Source organism: Colossoma macropomum, unplaced genomic scaffold (genome assembly GCF_904425465.1).
Source record: "Colossoma macropomum unplaced genomic scaffold, Colossoma_macropomum, whole genome shotgun sequence".
NCBI classification, from domain to species: domain Eukaryota; kingdom Metazoa; phylum Chordata; class Actinopteri; order Characiformes; family Serrasalmidae; genus Colossoma; species Colossoma macropomum.
The window spans coordinates 45,737,689-45,750,044 of NW_023494791.1; the positions used below are offsets into that span (position 1 = coordinate 45,737,689).

General features: G+C 38.6%; 1 protein-coding gene across 1 annotated transcript; it reads left to right on the plus strand.

The window, feature by feature from the left end:
* The first annotated feature begins 9,072 nt into the window (after positions 1-9,072).
* Positions 9,073-9,864, plus strand: olig4 (oligodendrocyte transcription factor 4). Its single transcript, XM_036573522.1, has one exon. The coding sequence runs from the start codon at positions 9,115-9,117 to the stop codon at positions 9,862-9,864; it is 750 nt and encodes a 249-aa protein (XP_036429415.1). The 5' UTR covers positions 9,073-9,114.
* The last annotated feature ends 2,492 nt before the right edge of the window (positions 9,865-12,356 follow it).

Consider the following 12,356-nt stretch of genomic DNA (forward strand, 5'->3'; position numbering starts at 1 on the left):
AAAACGCTACACACCTTGACGTGTGTGTAATCGATTGCATTTCATGCGATGCTGGAAGTGATCTCCGTTTTCTGCCAGACACATTTCGACACGGCGCTTCATGTTTATGAACGTATCGGCAAGCATTAGAGAGGTTCAACGTCGCGACGGCTGACCGGTGCCTACCTCATCATTCTGACGCAGGGGTATCCCAGCTTGTTCGAAGCTCCATATACTGAGGAGCATATTGCACATTGGTTTGTTCAGATTGCTTCAACCATCATTACTCGACATTAATTGAGGCAAATGTGCAATGATTTACACATGCAGTTAGCACAATGCTAACTGGCTACTCATAAACTTCCATTACTTGATAGCTACATTAGCGTCATAGCTCCGATCGACTACACTTGAGGTAAATTTTCACCAAACCTCATCTTCACTGTCTGTTGACCATGTTTGGAAATCACATTAGAACTGTGTTACGACATTCTAGCAGATTCTACAAGATCTTTCATCTATAAAGTCCCAGTCAGGGTGATTTCCAGGTCTAAATCTCCAGGTAAACAGGTTTAGTTCACTGAAACACTGGAATGCATCACTGAGCTGAAAGCTATGAAGCTGTGTGACACTGAAAGCTATGGAAGGCCTTAACGTAGCTGCTTTTCATACAGTCCAGTATGAGAAGCATGCAGTGATTATAATGAAGAGGAAATGGCTACAAAAACATCCTCACTGAGACTTTTTTTGACACAAAAAACAGTTTTGGGATTTGATTTTTAACCCTGATTCTGCATGCAGTCTTGTTTTGTGGAAAGAAAAGCTGCAGTTTTGTAATTTTTTGACAACAAAAGAAAAAATGGAAAATAGTCAGACTCGCAGATATCCGGTCACATTACAAGTTTTGTTAATTTGAAGTGAAAATAATTGAATACATCCTATACAAGGACCACTCTTAAATACGGCAGTTATCTGTACAGTATTTGTAGTGCACAATTCCTATTTACTGTTTAATATATCCGAAAAAAAAAAAACATAAAAATAACATGAAAATAACAAGAAATGACCCAAAATTATTTGAAAAACATTCTGGTTCCATTGACTTACATTAAGGATAAAGTATGTTTTTTCCTTTTCCTGTAAAGTTGTCACTTTGTAGTTACGAGGTTTTGCTCTGACAACAATGACATATATATATGTGTGTGTGTGTGTGTGTGTGTGTGTGTGTATTCCAAAATTTTGGCACCTATATATGTGTGTGTGTGTGTGTCTGTGTGTGTGTGTGTGTGTGTGTGTGTGTGTGTGTGTACTAGTTTTAGCTATAAATAATCATGTAATGTAAAATAAATATATAGCAAAACAGCAATAACTCGACTTGTAAGGATTAAAGAAATAACTTGCAGTATTAAAACAAAAGCCTCACCCCCTCAGCGCCGCCCCCCCCCCTCTCCTCTTTCTCCTCTGTCTAGTTTGTTCTGTGATTTATGATGTTTCAGACACTTGAATAAAGGTTTTATAACAGACAGCCTGCTGGCACACTTTTCACTGCTCTCTCTCTCTCTCTCTCTCTCTCTCTCTCTCTCTCTCTCTCTCCCTCCCTCTCTCTCTCTCTCTGTTAGGGAAAGTGATGGGGCTCGTTAGTGATGGTTGTAAAGCACTTGGGGCAATTCTCTGTGTGCTTGTCCTGATGTACTTTAAATAACGCCATTATTTTAGCTGGCTGTGGGTTAATAAATCACAGTGCTTTTATAGTGCTCACACACACACACACACACACACACACACACACACACACACACACACACACATACATACACACACACACACACATTTACAATCAGCCACACTCACATACGTGCAGATTTAAAGAATAAATATAGGTTAGTGTGCATTAGTAGGTTACATAATTAAAAAAGGTTTACTTGCAATAAGTTCAAGAAAATATGCTAGTAGTATAAATAAAGTATAAGTACTATTAGCATAAGCAGAGCATAAGTATTAGTAATATAAGTACATGTATTATTGGTTTAAGTAAACTATAACTACACTATTACAAGTGAAATATATTAGTATATATTAAAATATATTATAAGGTTCTTTAACAAAGACAATGGTTCTATATAGAACCATGAACACTCAAAGGACCATTTGCATGCCTACATGGTGAAATCGTTCTTCAGACTGATGGAGAACATGTTATATATGGCTCTATATAGCACCAAAAAGAGTTCTGCTATTGTTACAAGCTTGACATTGTATCAATAGCAGAACCATTTTTGGTGTAATATAGAACCATTTTCAAAGAATTTCTAAATAGAACCATATACAACACATTCTCCATCAACCTGAAGAACATTTCACCATGCAAAGAACCATTAAAGCATGCAAATGGTTCTTTGAGTGTTCAAGGTTCTATACAGAACCATCATCTTTACTAAAGAACCCTTGAAGAACCATCTTTTTAAAGAGTGTAGTATAAACAAAGTGTAGAGTATTAGGAACATACATCAAGCATAAGTATTATTAGTGTAAATAAATATTTTAAAAGGTTAATAAGTGTCTGAATTAGTATTATAAGGAAGAGTAAGTATTAGTTACATAATGTTTAATGTTCCATCACTGTAGCCCTGCTTACATGAATGTTCTGGAAGGTTTTATTACAGTGGAATAAGTGGAAAATAGGCTATTAATGACTATGTAGTGAGCAATGCATTTAAAGCAGTGCAGTGAGAAGCACTGAGAGAGATTATCTCTCTAAAAAGGCTCTGGACCTTAAACACTGCAGCACTGTTTGTTCATGTTCTAAACTAGGATTATGGAGAGAGGGCTGAAGAGGATCTCCTCTCTCTGATCCTCCTAAATCACTATCTTTATCTGGGTCTGTGTGTGTGTGTGTGTGTGTGTGTGTGTGTGTGTGTGTGCATTTTGCTTTTTGGTGGGGACGAAATCCCCCCAGGATGATGAAAACATGAACATTTTGTGGTTGTGGGGTCATTAGTCTGCACTCTATGTGGAGAAATACATAAAAGAAGAGAAAAGATGTGCTACACAATGTTGCCCTTATCCTAAATGTAGTCATCAGTGAGACAAGTGTCTAAAGTGTGCTTTTTTAGTTTTTGTACTGGAGCTATGAGGCTAATGTAGCCAAAAAATAATAGAAGCATATAGCCCACCAATTAGCATCATAGCAACTGCATGTTTAAATCATTACACACTACAATTAAACCATGTTGTTGAGTAATCTCTAATAGACTTGCTTATGTAGCTTCTGATACTGTATGACATACTGGTAGCACTGTTTTTAGTTGTGTTATGTACTTTTGTCCATTTTTATAAATAACAGTGTGTCATATAGTGTCATATAGCAAGTCCATACATGATATATAAATGTATATATGTCATATAGTGTCATATAGCAAATCTATATGTCATATAGTCATACAGCAAGTCTATATGTCATATAGTGTCATATAGCAAGTCCATATGTCATATATATGTCATGTAGTGTCATATAGCAAATCTATATGTCAGAGATATATGTCATATAGTGTAATATAGCAAGTCCATATATGATATATAAATGTATATATGTCATATAGTGTCATATAGCAAGTCCATATGTCATATATATGTCATGTAGTGTCATATAGCAAGTCCATACGTCATATATATGTCATGTAGTGTCATATAGCAAATCTATATGTCAGAGATATATGTCATAGAGTGTAATATAGCAAGTCCATATATGATATATAAATGTATATATGTCATATATTGTCATATAGCAAATCTATATGTCATATAGTCATACAGCAAGTCTATATGTCATATAGTGTCATATAGCAAGTCTATATGTCATAAATGTCATATAGTGTCATATAGCAAGTCAATATGTCATAGATGTATGTCATATGGTGCAATATAGCAAGTCCATATGTCATATATATGTCATGTAGTGTCATATAGCAGGTTTATAGGTCATATATATATATGTCATATAGTGTCATATAGTGTCATACAGCAAGTCTATATGTCATACATAAATGTATATATGTCATATAGTGTTATATAGCAAGTCTGTAAGAGTTTATTTAAAAGGGGATTCCACTGATTAGTTGAATAGTTATGATGTAAACAGAGTCATTCAGAGTGGTTTGATATGAAATGTTCCATTGTGCAGAGTCAGAACTGTTCACAGTGTTGGTGATAGGAACCAGATGTCTGAAGAGTTCAATGCCTCTAAAAGTTCCCTCAAAGAAAGTTATTACATGAAATTACATGACGCCTGAGACATTATTTTACAATTGTTTCACAATAAGCTGTTCATGGTGGAGAGGTTCATGTAGGACATGTAGGTTAAATATTATTTTTAGATTTTCTACTATTTTACCATCATCGTCATTACATATAAAAACTCAGAAAACCCTTTAAATACAATCATAAAATTCAATCACTCACATATTTTCCACCTCTGCTTTAATGCTAGGGTTGGGTTACATGCAGAGAGACACCACAAAGACAGGAATATGCAGTGGTGTGTTTGTGGTTGGTCGTTTCTAATCCTCTGAGATCTTTTGAGGCTGCTGACATACAACTCTCGTTTTCTGCTCACCTGAACACTTTAACTCGCTTAAAACCCCCGGAGAACACACTGCTGAATGTGGGGGTCTGTAAGCACAGCAGTGAGAGGAAAGTTAAACACTTTAATGCCAGGTTAAAGACAGAGGGATTAGCTTTAACATGGATGGAGGAATAGATACTCTTTCATGCATTGAAGAGCCTTTAATCTCTCGCTCTTTTCTTTCCGTCTCCATCCGTCTCCCTCTCACTGTGTGGCCTGTAGCTAGAGTACACACATGAATAAGAATGAGACTCTCAACTCACCCTCATGCATTTATTGAGTGCTCACGACTCATCCTCACCCTCACCACCACTAAATTACACCCTGAACATTTTCAAATCACTTACTAAATATCTCTTCTACTATAATAATATGTTTAATAGGAATGCATAATATTAGAAATATATCAGTATCAGCAGGTAATTAATAAAAAAACAATTCTCAACACAGACAGATGATTTGATATTATCGATATTTGGTAAAAAAATTACTGCAGGATTAGTCATCTAAAATTATCTGCATTTCATTCATTTTACTACATTTGTAACCCTAGAAATAAATTAGAAAAAAGATTGTATTTCTCTGTAATGCTCCAAATTGATTGAACTTTATAGGAGGAAGCAAAAACATACTTCAATTTTAATGTAAGTCAATGGAACCAGACTTTTTTCCAAGTACTTTTGGGCCGTTTCTTTTGGTCCAATGTAAAAGGCAACAAGTACTTTCAAATTTTGTCAAAAACTGAAAAACGACAAAATGTTGTGGGTTTTGTTCCGACAGCAGAGATATGTTTATGTAAAGGTATCAGCAGATATCTGCATAAAATGGAAAACTAGGAGTAATTCAGTCCCAACTAAGGACATTCGTGGGCTGAATTCCAAGGCTAAAGAGAGTGCAAAATCATCCTGCGGATAGATGGAAGAGAGAGGCATTTCAGCATCGGTCCAAGACTCCCATGAAGGTGCATCCCTAATAATCAAATCATGCACTTTCCAGCATACTTTGAAACAAGTGATGTACTGAATGTACTCAACTGAAATATGTACATCATATCTGCATATTACAATAGTACAGTCATTACCATAAATAGGTAAACTAAAAGACCAAGCAGTGCTGATGAAATATATCTTACTATTATTCCTGTAAACTTTATGTTCACATTTAAATCAAGTATATTAAATACATTACTTTTTTAGTGTGAGCTGTGTTTTGGCAGTCTGGACATGTTTCACTCACAAGTTTATGGAGATATTTGTAAAATCAGCCCTTTTCAGACCTTCCAAATGTGTGGTCCAAATAAACAGACTGGTCATTATAAATATATCACTGCTGTCGAAACAAAACCTTATATCTTGAAAATGGTAACTTTACAGGAGAAGCCAAAAACATATTTTACTTTTAATGTAAGTCAAGGGAACCAGAATTCTTTTTACATCATTTTGGGCCGTTTCTTTTAGTCCATTCATTGTGAAATTTACACACAGTGTAAAGGGCAACAGGCATTTTCAAATTGTGTCTCGAAAACGGCAAAAATTGATATATATATATGTTGCATTGAAAATGAGATGTAGAGCCTTTGGTTGGACCTAAAGGACCATGTTGAGGTACATTTACATTGTTTGTATCATGGGAGACAAAAATTCACCAGGACATCACTCTAACTCATACCCCTAACACGAGTGTGACATGTGAATGGCCGTAACTAAAGGGTCTGCCAGTTTTCAGTCTAATTAGGCCTGGCTGAGGGCTGTTACTCTGCTGGCCCTGAGCCCAGTCCATAAGAACATCCATATGCTCTCAATAACAAGCACACAGCCTGGACTTCTACCGGTAAAAACACACTGCAACACACTTCACTCTGACAACAATACACACAGCAGCATACTGAGAGCACAAAGGGGTCCAAGCACCTAGTAGAGGTCACCTGGTGAGAATATAGCCTGAGGTGCATTTGTTCCTTTTCTTCTCTCCTTCTCTCTTTTTCTTTCTCTGTCTCTCTGTCATCTTTACGACTTTATCCATTTCCACTTTCTCTTCTCTATTCTACTTTTACTTCTTTAGTTCCTAAATCACTACAAAACATTACAGCATAACAATTGGTTAAAGAGAAATTCCACCATTTCCTTAAAATGTCATTAGTATGTAAAAACAAAGTCACTCCGTGTGATTTGATGTGAAATGTTCTGGTAGAGAAACTTACAGAGTCAGAATTGTTCACAGTGGTGGTGATAGGAACCAGACATCTGAACAGTTAAAAGCCCCTAAAAGCTCAAATCTTGCAAATGTTTGAAATTCCCTGGTCAAATTTCATGTTTTGTTGATTTTCTATCTGAAAATAAGTTAACACATCATCAATAGAGAACTTAAATATGGCACTGCTCTGCAAATATTAGTGCACAATTTTCATTTATTTGCTGAGTTAAACATATTGGGAAAAATCAAACATATAAATTATAGTATGTGCCATAACTTTTGCACAAGCCACATTTTGTTTTGTCAAATTCAGCAAATAAACACTAATTGTGCATTAACATGTGCAGAAGTATGTTCTCTGCAGCAGACATGTTCAACTAACACTTGTTGGAATAAGCCTTTATAAATGTCTGTGTAGATCTATGTCAGTTGACATGAAGTATTGTAGGTTATGTAGGTGTCGTGTAGCCTTATGAACACTGCCCTACACTAATGTGTTAATATTTTAATATTTTAACTTTAACACAGCTGAAAAGTTCTCATTAAACTAAATAAAATTAATCATTAACACAAAAATATTACAGCATACATTAGGTTTACCGCCGTGTGAGGGGGAGTGCATTACGCAGTGTGTGATAGTGATGCTAATGAATGCTCTATAAGCTAAACAGATAGACTGGGGGGCAATAGCACCGTCCCACAGACTTCTGTCCCAGTACGGAGCCTTTATGACCCAGTGAAGGGACAAACAATACAGGTCCCACTCTTTAGTGTCTCTTTAACTACCTCCTCCCCTCTCCTCCTTCTTCCCTCTCTCCACAGGACGATTTCGCACTCTCTTTAGCCTCGGAATTCAGCCCACAAATGTCAGTTGGGACTGAATTGCTCCTAGTTTTCCATTAATGCAGATGTTGTTGAAGTTTACTCCAGGACAGTGTTTACAGCGACTAACGGTCAAGAACGTTGAAAGAACAGAAGTTAACCATGAAGGAATCATAAAGGGACCATAAAGAGAGGCCATTGCAAACATACATGAATAAGCTCACAATGTCAAATACATCCACACAAAAAGACTTTGGGGTTACTGCTACAATAAACCATGTAATTCAGCAGTTAGCATGCAGTTAGCAGGGTGTGGATGGCTAGTCACAGACTAGGCCATCAAAAATAAAAAATGGCCATCAAAAATAATACCATAAGGAAAGAATACACCAAAAACTAAGTGCTATGGGTCTGAAAGAATGTGTAACAGTCAAGAAGGCCTCACTGAGAAAAGAAGAACATTTGCAGTAGAGCATCAAAACTGGACATGCTGAGATGTGGAAGGTTTTATGGACTGAAGAGTCTAAATTTGGGATATATATATATATATATACACATATATATATATATATATATATATATATATATATATATATATATATATATATATATATATATATATAAAATTTTAGACCAGTGTCTTTTGTATTTTGTACATCAGATATCATACATCAATAATGCAACTCAGCTGTATTATCATCTACATCTAAGATACATTTATAACATAACATGTCTGTTCACATCACTTTTAAATCCATATGATTACAGTAATGGAACTGAATGTCAGAGTTATCATTGCATTTAGACTGATATTCCACTAAAGAATAACTGCATCATAAAGTCATTTGATAATCATTAAAAACTTTCCATAGGCTTCATTTAATGCAGCTAAACGGTAAGATACATCACTATTATCCTAATACTGTTACTCCATTAAAGTTAACTGTAACATAATCTTGACCTATAATCAGCTGGCCTTTTATCTTCATACATCCTTACACATATTTGTGAAACTGGCCTATAAGTGTCATTAGTGAGGGTTGTGTTCGAGTATGTGGGCGCAGAGACTTTCCGCATATGTGTGAATAGTGGCGGGTGTAGTTAATGTGTATGTGTGTTTTGTGTTTGGGGGAGTAGTGGTTAGGAGGGGGTATGTGGGCTGGGTGAAAGTGTGTCCCTTCTGTTATTGGCTCTAGGTCTACTGTCACATTATGCGTCTCATTGTGTCTTTTGTGGGGGAGAGGGCTATAAAAGCCGGGGTTCAGTCAGGAGTCCTCAGTGACACCCTTACAGACAAGAGGATCAAGGGTCTGCATGTTTGAGCACTGCTAAACCATAGCAATCCTTAAACGTAGAGATCCAAGTGCTACTTAAGGTTTTGTCCTGCAAAGCACTGAATTGATCACACTTTAAAGTTTTTTTTTGGAAGGCATTTTTTGATTTTGTTTTAAGTGGGATATTTTTAGGCAAAAAGCTTTTGCCATATCTGATCTTCAAAGATGGATTCAGACACCGGTTCCACCTGCAGTCGTTCCTCAACCCCGGATCTTGCCATGGACTCAGCTGTCGGTGGCTTCTTTTCTGAAAAGATGTTCCAGGCCTACTGTGGAGACGAAGCTGGGCCCATTCGGCCAGGACGTCCCAGAGCAGAAGGACCTCAGGCCGCCTCAAGCAAGAATCGGAACCGTGGTGAGCTCTCCAAGGAAAACCTGCAGGAGCTGAGACTCAAGGTGAACAGCCGCGAGCGCAAGCGCATGCACGACTTGAACCAAGCCATGGATGGGCTCAGGGAGGTGATGCCCTATGCTCAGGGCCCTTCTGTGCGCAAGCTGTCCAAGATCTCCACCCTCCTGTTGGCCCGCAACTACATCCTCATGCTGTCCAGCTCACTGGAGGAGATGAAGAAACTGGTGGGGGATGTGTATGGGGCATCCCAGAGCCATCCAGCCAGGCCGGTGGTGCCCCAGCTCCCCCAGATGCCCTTGCACCCACTGGCACAGTCCCTACACTCTCTGGTGGGAAACGGGACAGCAGGCGGCCCATCAGCAACTCAAGCCCCCCGTTCCCCTCCATCCGCAGGATACCTGGGTTTCCATGCACCTCCACCACTGCCTTGCCTGCTGAAGGACCCACTACATTTGACAAGTTCTTACCGCCACTTTCCCGGCATGCCTTGCCCTTGTTCACTCTGCCAGCCACTGCCAGCAACCACAGCGGCCAGCCTACACAGCCTGTCCATGGGCAAGTGAGCCATGTGTGGGCAGGGACAAGCAGAGGGGGCCCAAACCTAATAGACTTTTAGAGAAAAATGGACAAAAAACTGTAAATGTTTGGTGTGCATCAGGGGCATCCTTTAGGTCCAACACAGTTTAGTGATTTCCCTGCTCACCCCTACTAAAGCTGGTAATTGAGTGGTGTTTGAGTAGGAAAATGACCAAACTGCACTGGTTTACTGACCTTTAGGGCCAGAAGCTGGTCACTCTTGTATATAATGTTCTGTTGAACATGCTGTTGTTGAAGCATTCCTGACATAAACCATGAAGTCTTTTGCATTGTCACAGAATGTGCACTGATTGCTAACCAGTTCCACTGGCAAAAACCAAATGTGAATGTAATATTTTGTACAGGTGATTTTTTTTGTACAGTTGACAATTCCTTAAATTAAAGCTTTATTATTGTTAAATTATGCTGTTTCTTCTTCTTCCTTACACTCAAAAACTCATTTCTATATAATCTTTAGCAAAGAAACTGTCTTAAGCTAATCACATGACAAAATTTGAGTGAAAATAAACCCTGTTTTAATATTAGAGCATATTACTAAGTAAATACAGGGTGCAACTGTGTGGGTATGTGCATATATATATATGTGTGTGTGTGTGTGTGTGTGTGTGTGTGTGATAACCACTGCAGTAAGGCGAATATAATTATAAAACCTTTTAGAGGAAGCATAAAAGCAACTCAGAAGAACTGAAACACAAAGGACCTGTCAAGAGTGGCAGCTGCTAACTAGACCAGTGATTGTGGATGTGTTTATTCATCAGAAGATATGATGTATATTCAATAAAAATGTGCTCCATATGTACCAAACCTTTCCAAAGCCATTATGTCAATATTGTCCACTACATTTTTAATGCTTTTAACTAGCTGGGCAAAGACCAATCCATGCAGTACCGATATGGACAGTTTGGAGCCCGAGGCCCATAGACACCCAGCGGACAGGGTTAGGGCAGAAAGGAGTGGGCTGCCGCCAGGTCGGCGCGTCGCTATTGTGAAGCGCACACAGGGGGACAGGGACAGTTTCTTTTCATGTGCACTCAGGAAGATTTGTCAATGTCCAATAAAGCTGTGGTCATATTCAGCCCTCGGCAACTGTCATCAATTATGAGAGGGCCTGGCATCTGTGCGCAGACATTTGTTAAACAGAGAGCAAGAAAGTACATCCAGAGAAAATCAACTTGTTCTCCCTTTATGAAAAATGAGAGGTTAAGTGCTGCCAATTCTCGGAACATATACAGTATGTACATGAATATATGTTAAATAACAATACTACTATAGTTCATTTGTCATAGGTTAGGTTAAAGCTAGTTTTGAAAAATTCCAATTACACAATCCTCTCAATCTTTTCTTCGGTTTTGCACTGGGGTTATGGGGCTAACATAGCTAACACATAATGAAAGCTCATAGCAACTTGTTTAGCATTGTGTACATTGCCGAAATCATCACATGCCTGCCTAAAACAGCATAAAGTTGTTATGTAATCTCTAATACACTTGCTTTTGTGGTTTCTAATATGACATATTGGCCTATATATTCATCTTAGCTAACTTGTTAACCTTGTTTAAGAAATCTTTGTTCTTGTAGCTAATGACTGTAGCTAGCTAGCTATTTTGGCTCACTACCTAGCTATTATTTTCACAAACATGCACACATACCTTGTTTTTCAATATGTCAAAGTCATTGCTCCTGATGCAGTTTGTGAGAAATGTATGATGACTCAAGCTTGCAGTTAGCTCGATGGCTAACTGCTGAGGTAAAATTAGCTTCCTTTACTTGTTAGCTAATTAGATGTAAACAAATGTTTAAAAACATGTTTTGGCTAATCTAGTACATTTGAGTTTAGGGAAAATAGTGTAGATTTTTATGTTTTTCATAGCAGTTAGTCCTTCTTAGCATTAGCGATTGCACGAGCACTGCTACGAGAGCATTAGCGCTGGAGATCTTCATTCACTCAGCTTTTTTCCTTTCCTTTTTTTACACGCAAACACAAATACACACCCTTGCACTTCTCAGGAGCTAAATCGGCCGTGAAAAATACATGCTCCTCCTTGCGGGACCCTCAGTCCTGACGAGGGAAAGATCAGAGGAGAAATGAAGAGATGTTTCTTTTCTCCTCCTCCGCTTCCCCTCCCTCCCTCCCCTCACTTTCAATGGCCCAGCACAATGCTGTTCGCTCACGGGACAAAGAACAAGGAGATGGGGGGCGCCTGAAACACAGCCACCCCCTTCTTTCCCCCCTTCGCCCCTTCTCTCTCTCTCTTTCTCTCTGTTTCTCTCTCCCGCTCTTTCTCTCCCCTGCATTTCATCATGGTAACAAGGCAGGTCAGCCCACAGAGGGCCCTGACACTCAAAGCCCACACAAAAGCGGTTAGCTCCTCATTTATGGGCCTCCATTGACACTGCTGAGGGCTCCCGTCAGCTGCAGGACGTCCCAGCGGGGGCAGGCAGCTGCCAGCCTAGCCTG

Bases quoted from the DNA above. Each gene is read 5' to 3' on its own strand.
- olig4 (XM_036573522.1), top strand. From the start codon at position 9,115: ATGGATTCAGACACCGGTTCCACCTGCAGTCGTTCCTCAACCCCGGAT.